At 38.9% G+C, this 23,108-nt stretch overlaps 1 protein-coding gene and 1 pseudogene across 1 annotated transcript; both read left to right on the forward strand.

Moving 5' to 3' along the window:
• Window positions 1–1,849: 1,849 nt before the first annotated feature.
• LOC139457096 (protein turtle homolog B-like) lies at window positions 1,850–14,969 on the forward strand. Its single transcript, XM_071238535.1, has 13 exons — window positions 1,850–1,907; window positions 2,098–2,427; window positions 3,208–3,489; window positions 4,460–4,717; window positions 11,793–12,071; window positions 12,320–12,616; window positions 12,910–13,206; window positions 13,572–13,727; window positions 14,001–14,019; window positions 14,174–14,226; window positions 14,332–14,424; window positions 14,519–14,629; window positions 14,947–14,969. The coding sequence occupies exons 1-13, from the start codon at window positions 1,865–1,867 to the stop codon at window positions 14,967–14,969; spliced, it is 2,241 nt and encodes a 746-aa protein (XP_071094636.1). The 5' UTR covers window positions 1,850–1,864.
• Window positions 14,970–16,882: 1,913 nt separating this feature from the next.
• Window positions 16,883–18,848, forward strand: LOC139457097 (uncharacterized; annotated as a pseudogene).
• Window positions 18,849–23,108: the final 4,260 nt, after the last annotated feature.

The raw sequence follows: 23,108 nt of genomic DNA on the forward strand, positions 1-23,108 counted from the left end.
TAAAATGTTTATGTTGTATAACTTGTTGTAAGACGATGCTAAAAAGTTATTTCAATATTTATAAACATTTCTAATGCTATCTTGACACAATACCTGGGATGTACACAAACGGAGCTATGTTTGCTTAACTATAAGACAACATCGATATGTAATGTATGTGGCTCATAACTATATACCACACATCACTCATGAATCCCTTGATATAAGGACACAGGTCGACTGTCGCTGCAGTTCGCTGTGTATAGAGGCGTACATAGGTGTACCAGAAACCTATGATTGTGGGTTCCACTGACTGACTGACTGACTGACTGACTGACTGACTGACTGACTGACTGACTGACTGACTGACTGACTGACTGACTGACTCACTCACTGACTCACTCACTCACTCACTCACTCACTCACGTATGTAACCCTAAACCTGCATTCATATGCCAGAGATTGACTCAGCTATATTTGTATACTGTTGACCTGGCTTGAAGCGACTGATAAGCATGTAAACATGTAAACATGTATATTACTTCCGTGTTGAGCTACCCGGTCACACACGACGACTGTAACAACGATTGATACGTTACAAAATGAAGTCTCAGTAGGTATGTGCAAAGTATATATTTCTAATCTAATGACAAGGCATCTAATTTGCTTGTGTCTACTTGTATCACCACGCTGAACCTCTGAACTCTGCACACTTCTTCTGCATGACATTAATAACCTACAATATCTCAAGATACTCATGTATGTTGATCCTGCCTCTATCTGTACACATGTGTCGCCTATGTATGAATTATCTGTACGTGAAGGGTTCATTAAAACACATATGTTTAAGTGTAATATCTTGTTACTGAACACACACTGATGAGAGTGGGATTACCTTAGTGGTTTAAAGGCTATGCAGAGTTGTGTCCCTTAGTCCATAATACTGAAGTCGTATACTCATGTTTACACAAGTATGTAAATAAATATATGTACGTGTGTAATGTATAGCGGAAATAATGCTAAATGGCTACTTTATTTTTAAAGCATGATAATTATCTTTGTTTCACTTTGTGTCGGAAAAGCAGAACGTATTGATGAATGTATTCACAACTGTCCTCTTACAGATCAGATATGTTTGTACCAGTATGTATTGTTCTACTGATATATTCATATCAGGTTGATTGTCTTTCTAGTAATGGAGCGGCCTTGTCGTCAAAGGCACCACTTAATGCCTTAGGCATCCAATGATCGTGGGGTCGATGTTCAGATTCCACCTTGTTATTATTCTTGTTATTTCTGAGCCCCATGCGCGTAGAATGGTAAACGTAGTGTCTGTCATGTTGGTTGATGCATGCCTGACCCCTTGGTGACATACTGTTGATTAATTTGCGTAGGATTGCCCTTGCCATTCCACCTGAAGAGTTGGGTCTTTGGAGTATATTCTCATCCCGAGAACATCCCACTGGTGCTCTGCAAAGGACATACATACATACATACATACATACATACATACATACATACATACATACATACATACATACATACATACATACATACATATCTATGTATACATACATACATACATACATACATACATACATACATACATACATGTGAAATGCGTGTTTATTGCCATACATAATTGACACACCAATGACTATTATCACACACACTATCATCATGGGGCATGGTGACAACTAGATAGCGGGTACATGTTGGTGAATATATGATAAACTGTCATTGATTCTACAAATACAGTAAACAATGGACTGTTGGTAAGGAACACTTGTGATTTCACTCTGATGTACATACCCAAAACAGTATCCAACTACCTGATAAACAATAAACCTACATTCCAGGTCTCACCGAGGTTCCAGACAGCAGCATGATGAAGACAGCTGCTGCTACTCTACTATATGTGATTGCAGGTACGTCTTTCGTGTCAGACACATGCGTAATGGTGTACATTTTACATTTTCTATTGTGTGATGATTGAAGATAAAGCAGTACTTATATCATATACTTGAAACAAAAAAAATATCTTCCATATACTCATCACATCAAGACTCTACTTGGTATAGTGCACATTCCTACCTCGTGAATGACTTCTTCCTGCAGGTGTTGTGTCAGGTGCCCCCAGTGCCAGTCCAGTGTTGTCTGCAGTGTCTGGCACAGCCAGGTTCAGCTGGGAGATTCCACAGGGAGGTCTGGAGACAGGGAGTAATTTCTACACTGTCAGTCCTGCTGGTGTTAATGTGTTCATAGTGACAGGTACTGGGATATTCATCAACTTCACAGGTAGAGTGGAGTACCAGGGGAACAGAGCTGCCAGGAATGTCACCTTCACCCTCAGCAACATCCAGACATCTGATGCAGGGACCTACACGTGTGGGGATGGAGCAGCTGCTGCTGTCATACAGAACTGTGGACAGAAACTTGTTGTCCTGGGTGAGTGGCTACTTAGTTTTTGATAAGTTGACGTTTTGTACACATAGTTTAGTCCTCTTTATATTCCGTATACATATTCAGAGAAGAGATAAAGCTGTGTCCTAAATAAGAATGTAATGTAAACATAATCGTCCGTGTTTATGAATTAGGTATAGAACTCTCAGTTATAAGGACGGCTGTCACATCGGGGTATCAGTATATCCTCCATGGGTGCTTTGTTCTAATTCATATCAGCAAAGGAGAACCTACTTATGATACACTAGGTTGCACACAAATGTGTTTCATGATTCTCCTTTAAATAAAAATACAACCATGAGGATAGTTTGAAAACAAAAGCAACCTTTCATCACTTGACTTTTGTCAGAGATAGTCCTGATTATGAAATAGACAACTTTGTTTTTAAAATGTAAGAGTTGTTATTCTGTGACAATACCTGTATTCCTTGTCTCTATTATTAGGCACAGTCGTTGATGTTACATTAGTTCTGTAAGATTCAAGACATGGATAAATGTGTGAAAAATGCAACCTTCTCACGAATAACTTCTTTCAGTGGCACTTAGAATTTGGTGTGATGAAGTAAGACGAGTTCTGTGGATGAACAACTTCTTTATTACAATTAGTGTGAAAATTGTTATCTATCCAAAGATGGTGATAATATTGCTAACATGGCAAAGCCACACTTAAGCATTCATCCAACCGCTTACGCTATATTTCTGTTTTACATATTAAGCTGTATACATGTACACGCTCCTATAAGTTACACATGATGTCTTTGGAAAGGAAAACCAACCACCCCTGGCCGTCCTGTGTCCACAACTCCTGTCTACAACCAGCAAGTGACCTTGACCTGCAGCTCCAACTCTACCACTGTCCCAGCTGACCATGGCCTGACCTTGACCTACACCTGGCGGCGTGACAACACTGACATCACAGTTACCTCCACTGGTTCTCCTTACACCTTCACAATGAGTTCCCGGAACAGTCACAGCTACAGATGTAGAGCGAGTGAAAGTCAGGGTCTGGAGTCCGAGTGGAGCCAGGGCTACAACATGGAGCCTCAGTGTGAGTATAGCTTACACATACCGATTTATGTAAAGCTCAATCACCATTGGCCAAAATGATCAGCTATCAAACATACATCAGCTGATCGTTGGAATGGAGACGTCGGTAGCACATTGCAAACGTACACGATGTTTACTCTGCTACCAGGGGGATAATTGACCACCGAAGGAAACTTCCAATGTCCACGAAGCTAGACATTAAATGCGTTCATCTCAAAACTATTATATATATATATATATGAATTTGTCGGTGGCATTTTGTAGTGGAAGAATCATCACAATCTTCATCATACTACAATAATGAATGGTCGGCTCGGAGTCAGGATACTGCGCCTGAATACGGTTTTCATGTTAAACTGCGGCATGTTATCCAAGTAGGTTGGCACTATACAATCGCCATTAGTCCGGACTAGTACAAGCACACACTTAATATATCAGGCTAAATTTGAATTTGTGGAGTTTACAGCAGAGAGCAAATGTCTATCAAAGCAACTTATTCTAGTATTGGCAAATACGTGCTTTCCGAATTTCAGTTGTACTAGAAATATAGATTGACAGACTCCAAGGGAGCTTGACCATTTGCCAGCATCACGTGTGTTTCAAAGGTTAATCAGATTATTTGTAAATACATACACCAGCAGACCGCAGTCAAGTTTCCCAATATTGTTTCATTTTGTATCCCTGCCTGTCGTGAACAGACACGAAACGTAATAACTATGAACAAATATTGTTTAAAGTATGCATATATCATGCTGAACACTTATATTTTGATAGCCACACCAAACCGTGGAACGTTTAAACAATCGCTCGTTTATGTGCATGCTGCTATTCAATACACGCTGTGATGTCATATAGTTTTCAAAGTGCTTAACTGAATATCATCAACTCATCATTGTTTCCTATTGTGTGTTATTAGAGGTATAACTTTATCTTGTATCACGGTATCAGTACCACCGTGCCATGTATTCCAGACGGGCCCTACCAGATCTCCCTGACTCCTTCCACCTCCTCCTACACTGTGACAGAACACCAGGCTCTTCCATCAATCACGTGCTCCGCCCTCTGTAGACCCGGATGTACCTACAGGTGGTTACACAATGGAACAGCCTTCAGCAGTGGAGCCATGCTCCAGGGACAAGCTGACAGATCTAAGACAGGCTCCTACAGATGTCAGCCTTCTAATACACACGGGAGTAGTGACAGTGTTACAGTCAGTGTTGATGTTCAGTGTAAGTATATAGTCTACACTGGTGACAGTGTTACAGTCAGTGTTGATTTTCAGTGTAAGTGTATTGTCTACACTGGTGACAGTGTTACAGTCAGTATCGATGTTCAGTGTAAGTATATAGTCTACACTGGTGACAGTGTTACAGCCAGCGTTGATGTTCAGTGTAAGTATAAAAACTAAACTGCTGTCAAAGTTACAGTCAGTGTTGATGTTCAGTGTAAATATATAGTTTACACTGATGACAGTGTTACAGTCAGTGTTGATGTTCAGTGTAAGTATATAGTCTACACTGGTGACAGTGTTACAGTCAGTATAGATGTTCAGTGTAAGTGTATAGTCTACACTGGTGACAGTGTTACAGTCAGTGTTGATGTTCAGTGTAAGTATATAGTCTACACTGGTGACAATGTTACAGTCAGTGTTGATGTTCAGTGTACTTTTATAGTATACACTGGTGACAGTGTTACAGTCAGTGTTGATGTTCAGTGTAAGTATATAGTCTACACTGGTGACAGTGTTACAGTCAGTGTTGATGTTCAGTGTACTTTTATAGTATACACTGGTGACAGTGCGACAGTATAAGTATAAGTGTTAGCTCACTGGTGACTTTGCTAAACGACAGTGCGTATATGTTCCTGTTAAACCTAAGCTTCAGTATTAAACGATGTCAGATTGTAATTGTCGAAATACTAGTTAGTTTATGATTTACAGATATACCTTGACATTTTGCACTTTAACACTTAAATAACATGACAATCACATCAATAATTTCGAAGTACTCGAGGAGAAGTTGTAGCTATAATGTTGCCATCTTTGGTGATATCAATGTTTGTGGATAACGTCCAGATGGAACAACACATGTGGACAATCATATCAAGTTAAACGTCCAAGTGTTGTCTGTCAGCAAATCTTCGAACCAAAGATTATCTGCAGCACAAAAGAACAGCTTCGTGTGGAAGCAGAAACACTTTGACGTGTTGGCTTGTTTTATGTTCTTTGTCTATGTAAATTGTATGTACTAACGGAGGAAAGTAACAGTGCTTGATACAAGTTATAAATAATACAGTAAATACATCTTTCCAGTTCATGCACGGCGCCCAATTTGGATTTGTGCGTGTTTGTTAAGAGTATGATACTTACACTTTTGTTTTAATCTGAACAGCACACAGTGATTGTTCAGCTATGAAAGTGCCCATACAAACACTTTTGTTAAATCATTAATAACTCTTACGCGATGATGAAATCAACGTCTACGCACCGTGGGTTTGCTCAAAACAGGAATAGTATAAACCGAAGTTGGTAGACATTTCAATGTTCTTCGACACACAATATCATCATGACTTGCCACTGGTCTGGCGTCCAAGTGTGACGTCACGTCAACAAGACAAACATGTCGGGTTGGTGCATCTACGGAGTCCATTCCAAACTCACATTAACAGCTCGAAGAGATCCTGGGTTGAGACTAATTAGTGACAGAGCCGTACGCAACAGGTTGAGGTAACACAATATCCAGTCCCGACGTTCAGTGATACTCTCGTGTTTGCTGATTGTGTAGACAGCATCAGAGAATCAGAAGACAAGACTGGGATAGTATACTGTTCACAGATGAGTTCAGGACTCATCTGGACAGTTCTGATAGTCGAGCAATGTGTCAGTAGAACGTTTCAGTGACGCTCGTCAGCTTGGGCTGTGGAAGTGTAATGGTAAATCAAAAGAATATTTAAAACCAAATCATAATATGAAATAACAATACTCTGAAGGAAACATGTACTTTTTTTCAGAACTTTTAACATGTGTCTAATGATAGGAAATATGGTATACAACACTTCATTTGTTGAGGTTCTTATGTAAACAATGTTTAAACAAACAGAATGGGTGACAAACTATGTAAAAGTTTGTGCGTATGTTTATTCACCCGACCTTCACCAACAAATCTTACATACGTTTACATTACCTCCTGTGACCGACTATTGCAAAATGGCGTGTTCACTGTTCGCGGGATTTTCGGAGTAGGATTTTCTTTGTTCAGGGATGGTATGTATATAAATATGTTATGAAAGTACGCAGAAACAATCTGAGAATCTGCGTATTTTCATGTGTGTTTATGTTTTCCATTGTAAACATGAGAACATGTCAGAGATGCAGATAAGTACCTTCATCTTTGTGTGTCAATCATTGTGTCACGCAGAACGGAATCTTTGGCAATTTCTTTTGAATTTACCAAATCGTTGCATTATATGTATTCTTTAATTCCCCAATGCTTGCAACATTACCCTTCCCATGCATATTCTTTTATATTTGAATCAATGTAAGCAGCGGATAGACGAATAGATCTCAGTAAATTGGACAATACACCACACAATGTACAATCTGAATGCTGTTTTGATTACATTTTAAACAAACACAGTTTTTGAGCATGACGTTCGTTTTCACACTTGATGTATTTTCGATTCGTACTACCAGGACCATTTGTATTAGAGACAAAACGATTTGTCATGTGATTCTGAAACGTATGATGGATGCAGGGATGTATATGTCTAAGCTGTGATGTAATTGTCATCTCATATCCTGCATAAGTGATACGTGATTTTGTAAGCACTATCCAATATGGCGGAAAGTCCACTTCGGCGTTCGCGTTTTCTTAAACATCATGAACGATTCAAGGTTTATCGGTGATTTTCAGAGAGAGGTGCGCATGCGACAGATGTGATAGTCGCGTTGCACTTTAAAGGGAAAAAATGGTTATCTCTTTAGCCCAATGTCGGGCTACAGTAGGGACGTTCTTCCAGCCACATATGTCACAACGATGTACGGCATACTCGTGTACAGAAGCTCAATCACCATGTATTGGAGACTTTGAGGCTTCTGAGTACTATGCTCATGACCTGCGGATCGGTCGAAGTAAGTCCCGGCCCTGGCTTAGTAGTTGTACCCACAAGGAAGGAGCTGTGGGATTACTATGCTGCAATCGGATCTAACAACATGAATAACAACTTTGAATTTCTGTAGGGTTATCGGCGACGTTTCAAAATGATACATGGGGATTTGAGAAAATAACAGACACCTGTGATCACTCATGTGCTGTTTCTTATTGGATGACTAAGTTTTCCAACTAAACATACGATATTTAGTTTTCAAAACATACACAGTATAGCGCCGTGAAGGTTGATTTAGTAATGTTGCAAAATGGCGGGATTTACGATGTAACGAAGTATTTTCTTTGCCTAAAATGACAGCAGATGATATCACTGAACAGAGAATGTCCCGTAGAATTGAAATCTGTGAAGAGTATTTGTGTTTTTGTCGATGGTTGAAGAGGAAGGACATAAATGTCCGCAGGTTATGAGTTGTTCCTCAGGTTATGAGCCCTGCTGACGTCGTCTTTCTACTCGCAACCGCGCTTGTGGGCTTTACAAAAGTGGTGAATGTCACAGACATGCAACACTTCGGGAAGTCCTCCCACATCTGGTTGACACGCCCCTGATATCAGTGATATTCTGTCCAAAACGGGGTAACAACCCCACTCATGCCTCAACAGGGCTGTATAGACCATGTGCATGTGCAACAACAGCATTCCTACCGAGCCATAATGTACAGGCTTTCTCGTTGTAATCTAAATCCTACTATCACTTCGACAAGGGCCGGAGGTTTCAAATAGAAGTTGTCATTAATAGTGTACACATGAGATTGAGTTCTCATAACCTTGGCCTTTATGGCGTACTGTGTTCATATCAGACACTTGACCACGTTTACAATGTGTTGTCACTCATCAAGTGCAGTCAACACGAATCTTGTAATAGTTTTCCCTTTCCAATCATATGATTAAACTAACTAGCGTTACTACGTTCCATGTACTTTACTACGTTACATGTACTGATGTAGTCTCCACCCCACAACTTTGAAATCAAGAGCAAAGTGAGCTTTGTGTTTTGGGTACGATTTTGTTGGCATGTGAACTGTAGGGTTCAATTTATGCATATCTCATGGGTTGATGTGAACCATGTAGCAAGACTGAAGTTTCATCAAACATTGGCATTCAAACATTTTAGTTCATTGTTCTAGTGATGCCATGAGTTTTTCGTAAAGCAGTTTTCTTTGACGCATGTCACATGTAATATAAATTGTCACTTTCTTACATTATCTATAAGTGAATTTGCAACGGTAGTTTTTCTGTTATTATGAGTGTGTCAGATTGTTTATTGCTGCACAGATCCAGCAGAGGTGGTTCTAGAGACACAAGGAAGCGCCACCTGTCGGCCACACAGAGTCTATGTAGGTCAGCAGAATGTCCAGCTGACATGTCGGGTGACGGCAGCTAACCCGTCAGTGACGTCATACACGTGGACTCACAACAGTTCTGTTATCCAATCAGCGAGAGGTGCAGTGTTCACCATCAGCTCCGTCAGCAGGACCAGTGGAGGGTCCTATACCTGTCAGGGGAGCAATAGCCTTGGTGGATCCACATCTTCACCAGTGACACTGGAGGTTCAGTGTAAGTGTTAGTCAGCATATTATCAGGGGAGCAATAGCCTCTGTGGATCCACATCTTCACCAGTGACACTGGAGGTTCAGTGTAAGTGTTAGTCAGCATATTATCAGGGGAGCAATAGCCTCGGTGGATCAACATATTCGACGCTAGGGGTTAATATATGTGTAAATCGTATCAGTAGAGTCACTCGATGCATATGTTTGCATGTTATCATTCTTCAGATGGACCTTCTGTGTCAGTTACCGCCTCCACTCAGACTGTAACAGAGGGACAGACTCTGACTGTGACCTGCTCTGTGGACTCCAGACCTGCTGCTACTGTGACATGGACAAGGAAAGATGGCAGCAGCTTTACTCCTCAGACTGGATCTACTCTGACCATCAGCAACATACAGAGATCACAGACAGGGACATATGTGTGTACAGCTACCAGTACCCTCAGTCCTTGTGGGGGGACATCTGCAGTGAGATCTGACTCTGTGGAGGTGACAGTGGATGTACAGTGTAAGTATCATTGTTAGAATACTGGACATATGTGTGTACAGCTACCAACACCCTCAGTTCTTGTATGGGGACATCTGTAGTGTGATCTGACTCTGTGGAGGTGACAGTGGATGTACAGTGTAAGTATCATTGTTAGAATACTAGACATATGTGTGTACAGCTACCAACACCCTCAGTATTTGTGTGGGGACATCTGTAGTGTATGTATCATTGTTAGAATACAGGACATATGTTTGTACATCTACCAACACCCTTAGTCCATGTCTGGGGACTTCTGGATATACTGTGTAAGGATTATTGTTAGAATACTGGACATATGTGTGAACAAGTATATATCTCATGCGAGATATATTGCTGGGAACAGCAAATGTACCACTAAATCCTTGTCTTAAAGACTAACCATAATCCTCCTTTATATAATCAAGAAAGGGCTTTCTGTATATTCACAGAATGTAGTTGAGACAAGTGGAATTTATTACATATGGAATCTTAAAACTTCAAAGTATTTGCATGTCTTTTCACAATCTCAGAAGAAAACCTAGAACATTTGTTTTTAACTTTCTGCACCAAACTTAAAGAAAAACTTCATCCCTTGATCTGTGGGTCATTGTGTTACAAAATGTGGTGACCATAGACATAGTTACATACCTATCCTTAGAAGTTCAGGTCAATTAGTCTAAAAATGAAAGCAAATTCCTACTGAATATTACTGAGAAAACATTATTTGAAATGCTTGACTTTTGTAAGATTTGGGGGGAAGATATTTAGGCAGGAAAAAGGCATCCCCATGTGAATGCTTGCGCTCCCATTTTGGCAAATTTCAGGCAAGGTAACTTGGCCAAGAAGCTTCAGGTTTAGCAATGATCTGATATTATTCAATTACTATGAAATAGCTAATTCACTTCCACTGATTTACAAATCCGAATTAGAAAGGAGACCGTTATATATGCATAAAGATTCAGAATGATAAAACACTCTCCACAAGACCGTAAGACAAAAGGGATGACTTTCCAAAAGTCAACTTTCTCTTTTAGTCGAGCAACATTCCAGAAGCTTCTCTCCTTAGTGTCTACATTTCACAACTTTTGAGGTACAATCGAGCATGCTCTTTCTGCAATGATTTCAAATAACGTCATACACCTCTAGCCCAGAAATTGTTTGATCATGGTTACAACATTCAAAATGGTTTACATTTCAAAATTGACGTATCCGTCACAAAATGATCTCCAATGCAATTAAGACGTTCCCATGTTTTTTTTCAGGTGAACAATTGACTTGCCTTTGCATGTGTTTGTGACGGGTGCCACCTTTTTCGCGAACACCTGGTATCATCACTATTTGATAGTGATTCATTAACACATACTCGTGATATAAACGGAATTGTACAGTTGACTCTGATGTTTATAGAAATTTCACATAACCCTCGGTTGCCTGTGGTTGCTAGAATATAATGACTATTTGTGTTTCGGAGCAAATTACAATATCTACACATTTCAGCTAGGCAGGCATACACAAGGAAGAACCATGTTTACATCTTCAGTACAGGGCCTTGAAGAGTGTGAGTGAGTGAGTGAGTGAGTATGGTTTTAAGCCGCTTTTAGCAATATTCCAGCAATATCACGGTGGGGAACACCAGAAATGGGCTTCACACATTGAACCTATGTCGGGAATCGAACCCGAGTCTTCGGCGTGACGAGGGAACGCTTTAACCACAAGGCTACCCGACCGCCCCCCTTGAAGACAAAATACCAATTAATAAATGCCACAACACCCTTTCCATAATGGGAGTCACAGCAAACTTTGTCAATGGTTCAGTGACAATTAATGAATCTGATGTAGTTACCTTGAGATGTCAGTTGGATAGTGCTGGTAATCCAAGGTCAGCCATCGGGTTACTGAATGGGTCTGGGGAGTTGACAAGGTCAGATAACTCCATGACAGCAGAATATAGACTGGAGTTTAGTAGGCCACACTCATGGTAGTTGTTTTTCATCTTTAAAATTAAATGTGTTAACAACAGAATAGTGTATTAAGTGTGTACAGCCAAAACCTTCCATCACAACGAGTTATATTTATTTTTTCAGATCCTGCCAATGTAAGCATGTTCACCGCCAACTCACTCAGCGGCACATTGACAGTTAACGAGTCTGACACAGTGACTTTACGATGCCAGATTGATAGTAATCCAAGGCCAGTCATCAAGTTACTGAATGGAACTGAGGAGTTGACAAGGGCAGATAACTCCCTGACAGCAGAATATAGACTGGAGTCAGCAGAGTGTAGACAAAGAGGGAACTACTTCTGTACAGTCACAAACAACATCGGGGCACATGTCAACCAGAGCCTGGAGTTGTTGGTCAAATGTGAGTACTTCCTGAGTCCAGGTTATTATTTGACTCTGTTCATCTTCATTTTCTTATGATTGTAATAGTTGGGATTTTTTACATTGCAAACATTATGTGTAATATTAGTAGTACTTGTAGTAGTAGCTTATGAGATCATGTACATCTGGTTATTCTGACACTATGCTTAATGCTTTAACTGCGCTTGTTTATTAAGAGTATGTTGGTGCTTATCTTTCTTTGAGTCATTGCAAAATGTTTTGTGTAAGGTTCTCCTCGACACGATGAGACAGTTCCCCCTCAACTCAAGTACGCCTCTAGACTGGGTGGTAACGTGAATGTGTCTGTGTCAGTCCTGTCCTACCCCCTTCCTACATTCACCTGGAGTAGAACCACCAGCACCAGCCAGGACCTCACTGGTTCCTCCAGCCCTGTCTCAGACATCTCAGTCACTTCCAGACTACACCTTACTAACCTCCAAAAGCAGGACTTCGGGGACTACAGTCTGACAGTGGACAATGGTGTAGGTGGCTCAGTGGTATACACGCTCGGCATCGTGTCCGAAGGTTAGTGTTTAACTTTAATATATTCTCTCAAGTCCTACCTCAAACCTTTCTCATACTAGAAAATGGCTTTTGCGAGTTAATGGCATGCAATATCATTACTGTGTCTGAAAGTGAGTTGCTTAATTCTGATTCAAGCTTGACTTATTCATGATTCACCTATTCACATCTTTTTATAATCATTCCAAAATGTTTACTCATTTTACCTTCATTGTAATTTTATATAAATGAGATAACATTTCAGCATTCAAAATTAAACTACAAGCGCATTCTCTTTCTTTTTTATTTGTTGTAAGGGCCACCACAGACACCTACACAGTTTCGAGATCCCGATAATGCAACAACATCGTCGGTATGGTTATCTTGGCTGCCTGGCTTTAATGGTGGAAACCCTCAGACGTTCCTGCTTGAATATCATCAGTTTGCTACAAGAACGTGGACTGTGTATAATTCTTATGATGACACCGGCAAGATGATGGTGGTGGAAGTGACTGGGCTTACACCGGGAGATATTTACATATTTCGACTACAAGCTAGAAATGAATATGATGGTTCCAGTAAACATGTATTTGTGGAAACTAGGACTCCTGGAGGTATGTGTCACTCAAGTAGAATCACAAATCGAACTATCAGTTAAATCGATTTGCAAACTAATCAGCATGAAATGAATTTCCTATATGCGCATTTGTAGTCTTTAGATGTTTACTATTTGGTTACTTATTATTATTATTACTTATTTAATTAAGTTTTTAAAGATTGTATACATTCAAAGTAAACAGACGTAACACCTTGTTCAGATAATGAGAATCGAACCTATGTATTCTGTGTTACTCGCCACTCAGACCAATCCCCAAATCATTTCTTGGAAAGTAGGAAACTGGAAACGAACACCTTTTCACCTAAATACAGTGACATATGAATAGCACTCGCCTGTTATAATATTTTGTTCATATTGTAGATCCACCAGACCAACACAAACTTGAAGCACCATATACAAGTGCAGGGTTGATAACAGGAACGACAGTAGGAACCTTTCTTCTTACTTTGCTCATTGAGGGAATTGTTCTGGTGCTACTGTACAGAAAGGGGTACAGGTTCGGAAATATTCTAAAAGGTATATGATTTAAATTTCCCTTGTCAAATGATTCAATGCTATTTGAAGGCAATAGGTTAAATTTAAAAAAAGAAATATTCTCGGAATTTCTTATTTTTTAGCGTATGGAAATTAACATTGACAGAACAAGATGCAGTTTTACAAGCAACTCTTTTTGTTAAATGTTGCTTTTATTATATATCTGTAGTCAATTGCAATTTTACTATATCATTCTCTCTTACAATTTGTGAAGTGTTTTATACTATATACCATTTGGCTATTCTTGTATTCCAGGAAATGCATCACGAGAAAGGTAGTATAAATGTCAACGTTAAACATCACAATGTAGTAACATCTGAAATTATGAAATACAGTAAATAGAAATAATAGGCAGACTAAAACCATACTCAGGTTTACTGTTCAATTCAATTATTGATTGCTAGATACCGACCCTGTTCATTTTTCAGCACCAGGAATCCTGATACTGTCGAAATGGACAACAGAGAATATTCATCATTAGGTAGGTACTGGTTATTTTTGGTTTCCCTTTTGTTGATAGTACCATTATGCCAAGATGTGTTTAGCACGAAAATCATTACAATGTTTTCACTTTGATTTGTTTCAGATCAGAACAATGTTCCAGCTCAGTATTCAAATTTGGAGGAGGAATCGGACAAACAACAGTACTCACAGTTGAAGATTTATGAGAATACTAAAGGTAGCTGCAGGTTATGTCATTTTTCACAATACTGTTTAATTTGAAGTATTCCAGTGAAGGTAATATTGAAATACGTAATGAATTACATCTTCAGTGGATGCTGCAGTAGATACAAGTATCTATGAAGGCATGACAGAGACTTCCCCTGTGACCTATGAGTCCATTAGGGCATCTCCATACCAGAACACTGGGGCACATTCTCAAGGTAACCAAAACATGAAACACTCTTGCTGGTTTGAATCGTATGTCATTACGATGGATCAACTGTTTACAATGAATAGCATTACACAGGAGCATATGCTTTCTCTTCTCTTCTATGGCAATACGTATTCATTTCATGATTGTTCGATTCCCGACATGGGTACAATGTGTGAAGCCCATTTCTGGTTTCCCCACCGTGATATTGCTGGAATATTGCTAAAAGCGGCGTCTAACCATACTCACTTACTCATGTTTACATGAGTTACTATCAAATCCATATCATATTCTATGTTTAATTACCGGTAGTTTTGTGTTTTTCAGGCCCTGGCCATATGCATGAGTAATGATGAGAGTATACATCAAGACATCAGTTCAAGTAACAGACCAAAGGACACGTTGTATACCTACATGTACTTTCTATTGGATATGGAAAGGGTTTTGTCGAGTTATTTGCTTTGGGGCAAATGAATGCACTGTCACTTTGGCAAGCAGGTTCAAGAATAATCATGTTGGTAATGCTGTACTATTTCTATATCGCGGTTTTCACAGAATATTACACACAATAAATAAACATAGTGACAATGTGTATTGAAAATAGAGTTCATATGGAATGACGTTGACAATAGAAAACAACAAATGACAGGCATGAACTAGTCATAACTAAAAGAAAACAGTTCTGTGTTCTACCTGGGAACAGGTTACATGTGTGGATTTTGCTGTAACGCTCTCTGTTCCGTGAACAAGTTCAAAACACTGGAAGGTCCGATTATTTTCTCCGCTCAATGTCTTCATTGAGGTACTTGCCGATGAAGCCGACTGAACAAGAACGGTGCTTTTCTGGCAAAATTGGACCAACATGAATATGCGAATATAGTTTGGAGTAGTCATGACATTACTGACAGGTATAGGATGTGATACAAATAAACATTATATATTAGTACACAATACACAATTAATTAGAATAGCGCCACAGTATTACAAATTTGTTGACATAATTTGATGCTCAGTTCGTCTTTGTGTTTTAGCCTTATTGTGTGACCTTTTGGCAACCATTGCATGTATTGACAACGACATATTGGAACTGTCTATTCTTATGTGAAAATATCACACAGAAACTTTGACGCTGAAGCAATGTTAACAACGTTTGAGACTGAGATGTGAAATATACTGTCATAGCGACTGATTTATGACTACCATTGTCTGCAGTACATTTGACTCCAAGGGCAAATTACCCTGTAGCCATATTACGTTTTAGGCGCTAATCCCCGTTGTTAATCCTCACCAACATTTCATTGTACATATTGACTGACAGCCAAACTGGGCTACTTTATCACTTCCCCTTAATACTGTTATTTATAGTATGACATTTATTGCCCTAATTGTTCATCCCCTAAGTTGTGTCGGTACGTCAACCCCGGAAGTCCAGAGCAACGTCATTGTATTTCCATTGTTCAGTATTATATATGTGCTACCATTACACAGTTACTACGGTGTTAGTCAGGCTTGGTATTCCGAGTGCTGGCATAGGGACGACCTCGATCAGGATATGCCGCTCGTAGGAACCGCCCTGAGGTGAGCTGGAGCTCCGCTCACCTCTAGTATGCCTGAGCTGGAAGGTCCTCTCATTGCTGTGTTTGTGTTGTCAGGGCAGGTATTCCGCTCATTGTGCATTGTTGTTTATTGTTTACATGTTGTGCATAAAGCGTTCCGGGACAGTGATGTCGATTTTGTCCTTCATTCCCCGAAGAGCTAATTCCCCGTCAACACGTGCGCGTTGACAACTGGTGGAGAATCCGGGTAGAGTAACTCTTAAGTTTACTCCCAATCCAGTAACCTCTCTAAATGCCTACCACCCTGAAGCACAATCATCAACTCAAGCCATGGAGAAACAAGATTGAAGAAAACAACACATTGAATATCTTGTAAAATGGGTTGGATCAAACCCAACATGGGAACCGGAAGATAACATTGACATAGAGCACAGAAACACCTTCAATGCCAAATACAACGCTAATGGTCGAAGGAGCCGCAAGAAGAAGACGTTCTTCAGTGGAGCCTAAGCAGCACTCTATCTCATTGAGCCTCTCTAACAATCAACTCTAGCTTTCTACTAACAACTGCATTATTATTATGGGATGAGATATGCCTTAACTTAGACACGTAAGTGTTATTAGTAGTGCTAGGAGATAGAGACGGCCGCTCTACTTCACCCCAGACTTATTTCACCCCACCATATCTTTTTTTCTCAGGTAATCTGATGACCTGGAACCTTCTCTTTTGGCTCATGCTGCTTACTCCTGCTACTCTTGCTTCCGATGACAACATCATTCAGCGTATTAACTATGGTGTTATCTTCAAACCCATTTCTCAAATTCAGTTCGCTAGTAAATATTGGCGTCATACGTATCAACTTGTCATCCCTTCCACCTTTCATATCCCCTCGATCAGCGGATGTTATCATGACAATACAACTTGTCATTTAGTCAAATTAATTCATACACAACTAAATTCAGTCAAGATGAGATCTCTATCTCCTAGCACTATTTGAAACAGTATTTCAAATAAATCAAATACTACCAATCGCATCATTTCCCGAAGGACAGAGATCCAAGCGGGCACTATTAGGTTTTATTGGTCAACTGTCAAAGTCATTGTTTGGCACTGCAACAACTAATGATGTCAACATATTAGCCAAACACATCAATGCACTAACAAAGCATGCATCTCTAATAGGCAATGCACTAACAGAGCATGAGCACAAATTAACATCAATCATGGCAAATGAAGATACTCGATTTTCAAATGCTCTTAAAGGCATAAAAATCAATCATGAAGCAATCAGATATGCTACAGGCAGCATTAAAGCTTCTTATGATAATCTTCAAAATGCTTATGTGTCCTTATCGTCAGTTTTGCTTCACCAGATTGAACAAGCTGCACTTATTGAGCACAAATTGCAGGAATTTAAACTGGGAACTTTAGACCTACTAAAAGGCAAACTTTCACCACTTTTAATCTCCCCTGCAATCCTTAGCAAAACGATCAGTCATGTTCAGCATCTTCTTAAAATTAAATACAATGGTTTTAAATTGTTACATACTGATGTACAATTCTTTTACAACAATGCTAAATTTCTATATGCCAGGACTAAATCAAACAAACTATATGTAACTGTTAAGTTCCCTTTGGCTCCATCAGATGCTACCTTCAAATTGTACAAAATCATCTCAATGCCAGTTTCTGTAAATGAGTCTACTAGCCACTCGACACAACTATTAAATCTGCCACCCTTTTTAGCCACATCGCTTAGCCAGCAATACTCTACAACTCTCGGTATGGACCAACTTTCTCAATGCTATGGCACTTCTACGTTACACTGTCCATTAAGACTTACATTAGCAACCAGAACACATAATTATATAGCAATAATAAAGCAGAAATTAAAGCACAGTGTAATTTTAGGTTCCTTATGCAAAAACAAAAGTTACAACTAATTGAAATCACCACTTCAAAATTACTTGTATATAACTCTCCATTACTAACACTCACTTGCCCTGATGGACAAAGAATCATCATGGGTTGTTCCTTTGGCATGATAAAACTACCATGCCTGTGTTCTATCTCAACACAAGACCTCACATTTCCTGCACATCTGGGAACATGTCAAAAACCTTACCCACCAGGATATCACCTACCTACATCCTGTAAACTTAGCTTTATTACAGCATTTTTTTGAAGACTCTACTTTAGATACGGTTGCTGGTAATACCCTTTTTAATGAACCAGTTAATGTCAAGATTCCTGATTTTCATTTTTATACACACCAGTTTGCTAAAGTTATTGCTAATGACCACAAGGATCACCTTAGTCTTAAACGTATGGCTACAAGTGTTAAAAAGAATGAGGTGATGTTTCGGAGTCTAACAGACTCCCTTTTGGATGGTAAAATTAATGTTAAATCTTCCTGGTTTGATCTTAGCTCCATCATTCCTTTAGGTGCGGCAGTTCTATCAGTCCTAGCCATAGCTGCAATTATTTGGATGTTCTTTAAGATAAGAGCTTTAACTGCCACTATCACCATCCTTCAAGCTACTGTTTCAGTAAAATCCACTCCTATCCCATCGTTCGAATATCATGATCCCACTCCACCACCACCAAGTAATGTCTATACTATTCTTAATACAATGTATGACCGCATACCTATGATAGTTATTTCCATATGAGTCGTACTGCTTTTGGTTATCCTATATAAAGTATTCACTAAGAAATCAAACCATACTTTGATCTTGTTAGAACTTACTACTGGTTCTCTATGCGAACTAGTGCCAGTAATGTCTCTATCATTATGTCCATCATATTGGGACATTCACTCACCTTCCATTGTCAAAAATTTGTACATATCAAGCTACCTTAGACCTACGCTCAACGTTACCTGGCCCAAATTCAGAATTTCTAACAAGCTTACCCAGCAAATCTTTGAAGATTCCGCTTTCAGTTAGAATCTCACCATTGATGGCAAGACGTATAAACGTCATACTCTCTCAACCTTTTGCCACAAACATACTCATCTCTTATCATGGTTTGTATGAGGTCCTTCCTATGGAGGACTACCTTCATCATTAATATGATTCAATATGTTCCTTGCATTGTTTTACATGTGAGAACCTCATCAAGATGGTTCAAGACAATAATTGTCTCTTTTTATGTATTTTTGTGAACAATATTCTCATAGATCATTATTTTTGCTTTTGAGGACAAAGGCTTCTTGAGACAGAGGGGTATTTTTATAGTGCGCAAACTTGCTTAATAATTCATATCAAAATATAAAAATAATGTTCGAAATCTTTATAATTTACTCACGTATCTTTACAGTCAAATCTCGGACATCTCACATAAATGGCAGTAACTCACTTAGGTTGTAAAAGCATGCCGCGAGACATAATTTAGACAATAGATGTCCGTTCGCATTACAGTCACCGGCTGCGTGTCAATTGCACTCTGACCAATAACGGTCATCCCCGTGACAAGTCGGCGGTCAGTCTAAAATGCCGACGGCTCAACTAAACGCCAGCCTTTGTTTTTTTTATGACCTTATCCACTATAGGTAGACATTAGTTAGGTAATCTATGATAATATTGTATCAACCCGGAACAACACATGAAATAACAAAGGAAGTAATTGTGACAATAAATTAAAATAATGTTTTCAAAACTAAACCAATCAGAGTTTGCTATGCGTCCCTCCACTATATAAGTAGGTGCAGGTTGACTACCAAGTCACACTGCACCTGAATAAATCTTGGAACGCTAGCAGCTCTGATGTCATCATTTATTCTCAATTCTTCCTTTCTATTCTAAGGTAAGACATTTTCATGCGTTGTATCAATGGTTGTTTTCATTCATATGTTGAATGTATTTCATGATTATTGTCTTAGATTTCTTGAACGTTGTATGTTTTCAACTACATGCGTTGGTTCATTGTTAAGTTATTGTTTAATGTATTTTTAATCTTCGATAACGATTAGGAATGTTTTCAATGCGCACTATGCCACTATAGGTATCACTTATGAAGGTTGTAATCACTTATGTAAGTTGCAGTAATTTTGATCAACAAAATATGAAATTAATTATTCCTGATCAACATCTTGATAACCGTTTGATCAATAAGAAATCTAGTACAAGTATCAACAACGTCGTAAAGTAAAATATGTCATGTCGTCAATATGTGTAGATTCATTGCTAGCAGTAATGCTGGACTTAGATAACAGTCAGTCAGTTGTTCTTGATAGGAAATGAAATACCTGTAACTTGATGTTAATAGTTGAATGCACAATGCTCGTATGCGAGCTCTGCATAAAGTAGCTAAGAAGAACTACGGTAATGCGCGAAACTGCATTACTGTAATATATCTACAAATACGTCTATCATTAATGTTGCATTATTTCAGCTGACATTGGTATTGTGAATCATAAATGTTGTATTTGTATTGTGCCATTATTTAAAGTTCCATCCTGATCGATTTGTGTATAATGTAATGATGATTATTTGATATGTTATAAGATTGAAGCGAAATGCTTATTGAATTATATTCAGAGTAGTTATGTCATAAGAAACCACGACGTTATGACAATTATTTGTAATGATATAATTTATGATTATTAGATATGATTATGTGACTAATTGAATTGAAACGTTTATTACACACTGCACCTGAATAAATCTTGGAACGCTAGCAGCTCTGATGTCATCATTTATTCTCAATTCTTCCATTCTTTTTTAAGGAAAAATTACCGTGAGACAGCACGTTCTCAATACTTATGTACTGTAAGATCATGTAGTAGTTATGGGTTTTAGCCAACCTTCAATCTTTAGGGAAATCCCGAATTGGATAACACGTTATTAAAAGCACTTGCATTAATGCGTCATAAATTAATGTCATGGCTAATACAAGTTTGATACCAACGTTTTAGGGGCGGTCAGGTAGCCTAGTGGTTAAAGCGTTCGCGTGTCACTCTGAAGACCCAGGCTAGATTCCCGACATGGGTACATTGTGTGAGGCCCATTTCTGGTGTCCCCCTCAGTGATATTGCTGGAATATTGCTAAAAGCGGCGTAAAACCATACTCACTCACCACTACCGACTTAAATGATGCCCTTGACTAATGAGGACTATATGTATCAGTTGGGTTCAATGTACCCATTAGTGAGTTGAAGCTTAGATACAACAGGGTTCAGGATACAGATGATCAGCCAACATGAATTAAGACTAATGAATGCGATGCATAAACTGACCTGTACACAGTCGGTACTTTGTTTATACAAATAACAGAAGACATGGTGGTTTAATATCCTGGACATATATACCATCTACGTACCCCCTAGACATAATGGGGCACGCTTATATAGAACGCAAACGCCCCAGAATAATCGAATATCCATTGGAGGTTGTCGTGATTCGACAATACAGCGTGGAAGAGTAAGTGAATAGATCACTGAAAATCAATGATGACACCAGATGTTTGCGAAATGGGTGAGCATGTCCTGTTCTATCCGTAACATCAGCCACTCACATTAACGTACAATTGATGCCAAACAGGGGCGTGTCTTGTCCATTTAAGGTGCACGGTGAACTATGTAATTGTTTATATATTATATTATTTTATTTACATTGTAAAAGCAGTCATTTTATGTTGTGTCGAAAAAGGGTCAAATTCCGTTGTATACATCGATATTTTCCATACCATGAACGAAAAGCAGGGGAGATTATTAATCAAAATACCAGTGTCATCCTTCTCCGACATTGTCAATGCCATAAAACCAGACATGACGACAAATAGAATGGTGTTATTTTTTTAGTAAGTCACAACATTTGATGAAATGGCTAGTGCTCCATTAATAACGGTGCAACATTAGTCAAATCACACTTACACAATCAGGAGAATCTAAGCACTAATTTATAGGTTAGATAGGGCCATTTATTTCGCTTTTACTTCCTCTTTTATGAAGTACGATTTCATCATTTTTTATGTGTTTATTTATATTTAAACATATGGAGTTCCAAAAGCGATATTTGTGTTGGTATAGTTTGCTTCATCGTGGACATATATTGTCCTTATCAACAGCTCATTCTTACCAAGTGACCTGAGTTACAATACACTAGTGCGGAGTATAGTATAGTAGTATAGTAAAGCGGAGTTAAGCCCACTTGTCTGTTACGTGTGTAACCTATCTGTCGTTTTTTGACGTCATAGATGGAAATCAGTTCGTCCTTTACGGAAGACTAATTTTTGTATTGAATGTGTAACGTTATACATAAGCATATAAATCCATTTGATGTTTATTTAGGGCCTCCAGATATAAGGCAGTACATTGTTCGCTCACAGTTTCTGTAAAACTGCTAAATCAAAACTAATGTCGAACAGTACTTTTATCGGTGTACAATAAAAAGCGGCGAAAATTGATGTTCTTCAACGCAGAATAAATTCTCGGACAACACTTAGCAGTGTCTTTTTTTCAAACTGATTTATTATGGGCAGTTAAATTTACACCATCAGATGGGAAATTTAATATTGTACATCTCTGCGTAATGTTATAGCCAGAGGTAGATCCAGTGCCGCGCACAACGTTAATTTTTCAGATCTCAGGAAAAATGTGCGTCAGAAAACAAACTCGGCATCCAGAGGGTTGAACAAGTAAGTGTTTGTTGCCTGACGCCACATATGATACTCCTACCTTATGACGGCGGCCGGTAAACAAGGCGGTGCAATTATAGCGTCTATAGCGTGGAAGATTATGGGTTTTAATGGATTTCGCTGATTATGTTTTATATGTCTGTCAGCACCAAGCCCATGCTCTTTGATAAACGTGTAAGACGTGCATCATTTCGGGCACTCTCTCACTCTTGTGACACAAAACCTGCATTCAAATGTTAGGGATTTGACTAAGCTTACGTAACACTAAACCTGCGTTCTTATGACAGAGGTTT

The sequence above is a fragment of the Haliotis cracherodii genome, unplaced genomic scaffold (assembly GCF_022045235.1).
Source record: "Haliotis cracherodii isolate W230 unplaced genomic scaffold, xgHalCrac1.p SCAF_12, whole genome shotgun sequence".
Taxonomy (NCBI): Eukaryota; Metazoa; Mollusca; class Gastropoda; order Lepetellida; family Haliotidae; genus Haliotis; species Haliotis cracherodii.

Coding starts and splice junctions, on each gene's coding strand:
- LOC139457096 (XM_071238535.1), top strand. CDS start 1,865: ATGATGAAGACAGCTGCTGCTACTCTACTATATGTGATTGCAG. Junction 1,908..2,097: donor TCTACTATATGTGATTGCAG/GTACGTCTTTCG, acceptor TTCTTCCTGCAG/GTGTTGTGTCAGGTGCCCCC. Junction 2,428..3,207: donor ACAGAAACTTGTTGTCCTGG/GTGAGTGGCTAC, acceptor GTCTTTGGAAAG/GAAAACCAACCACCCCTGGC.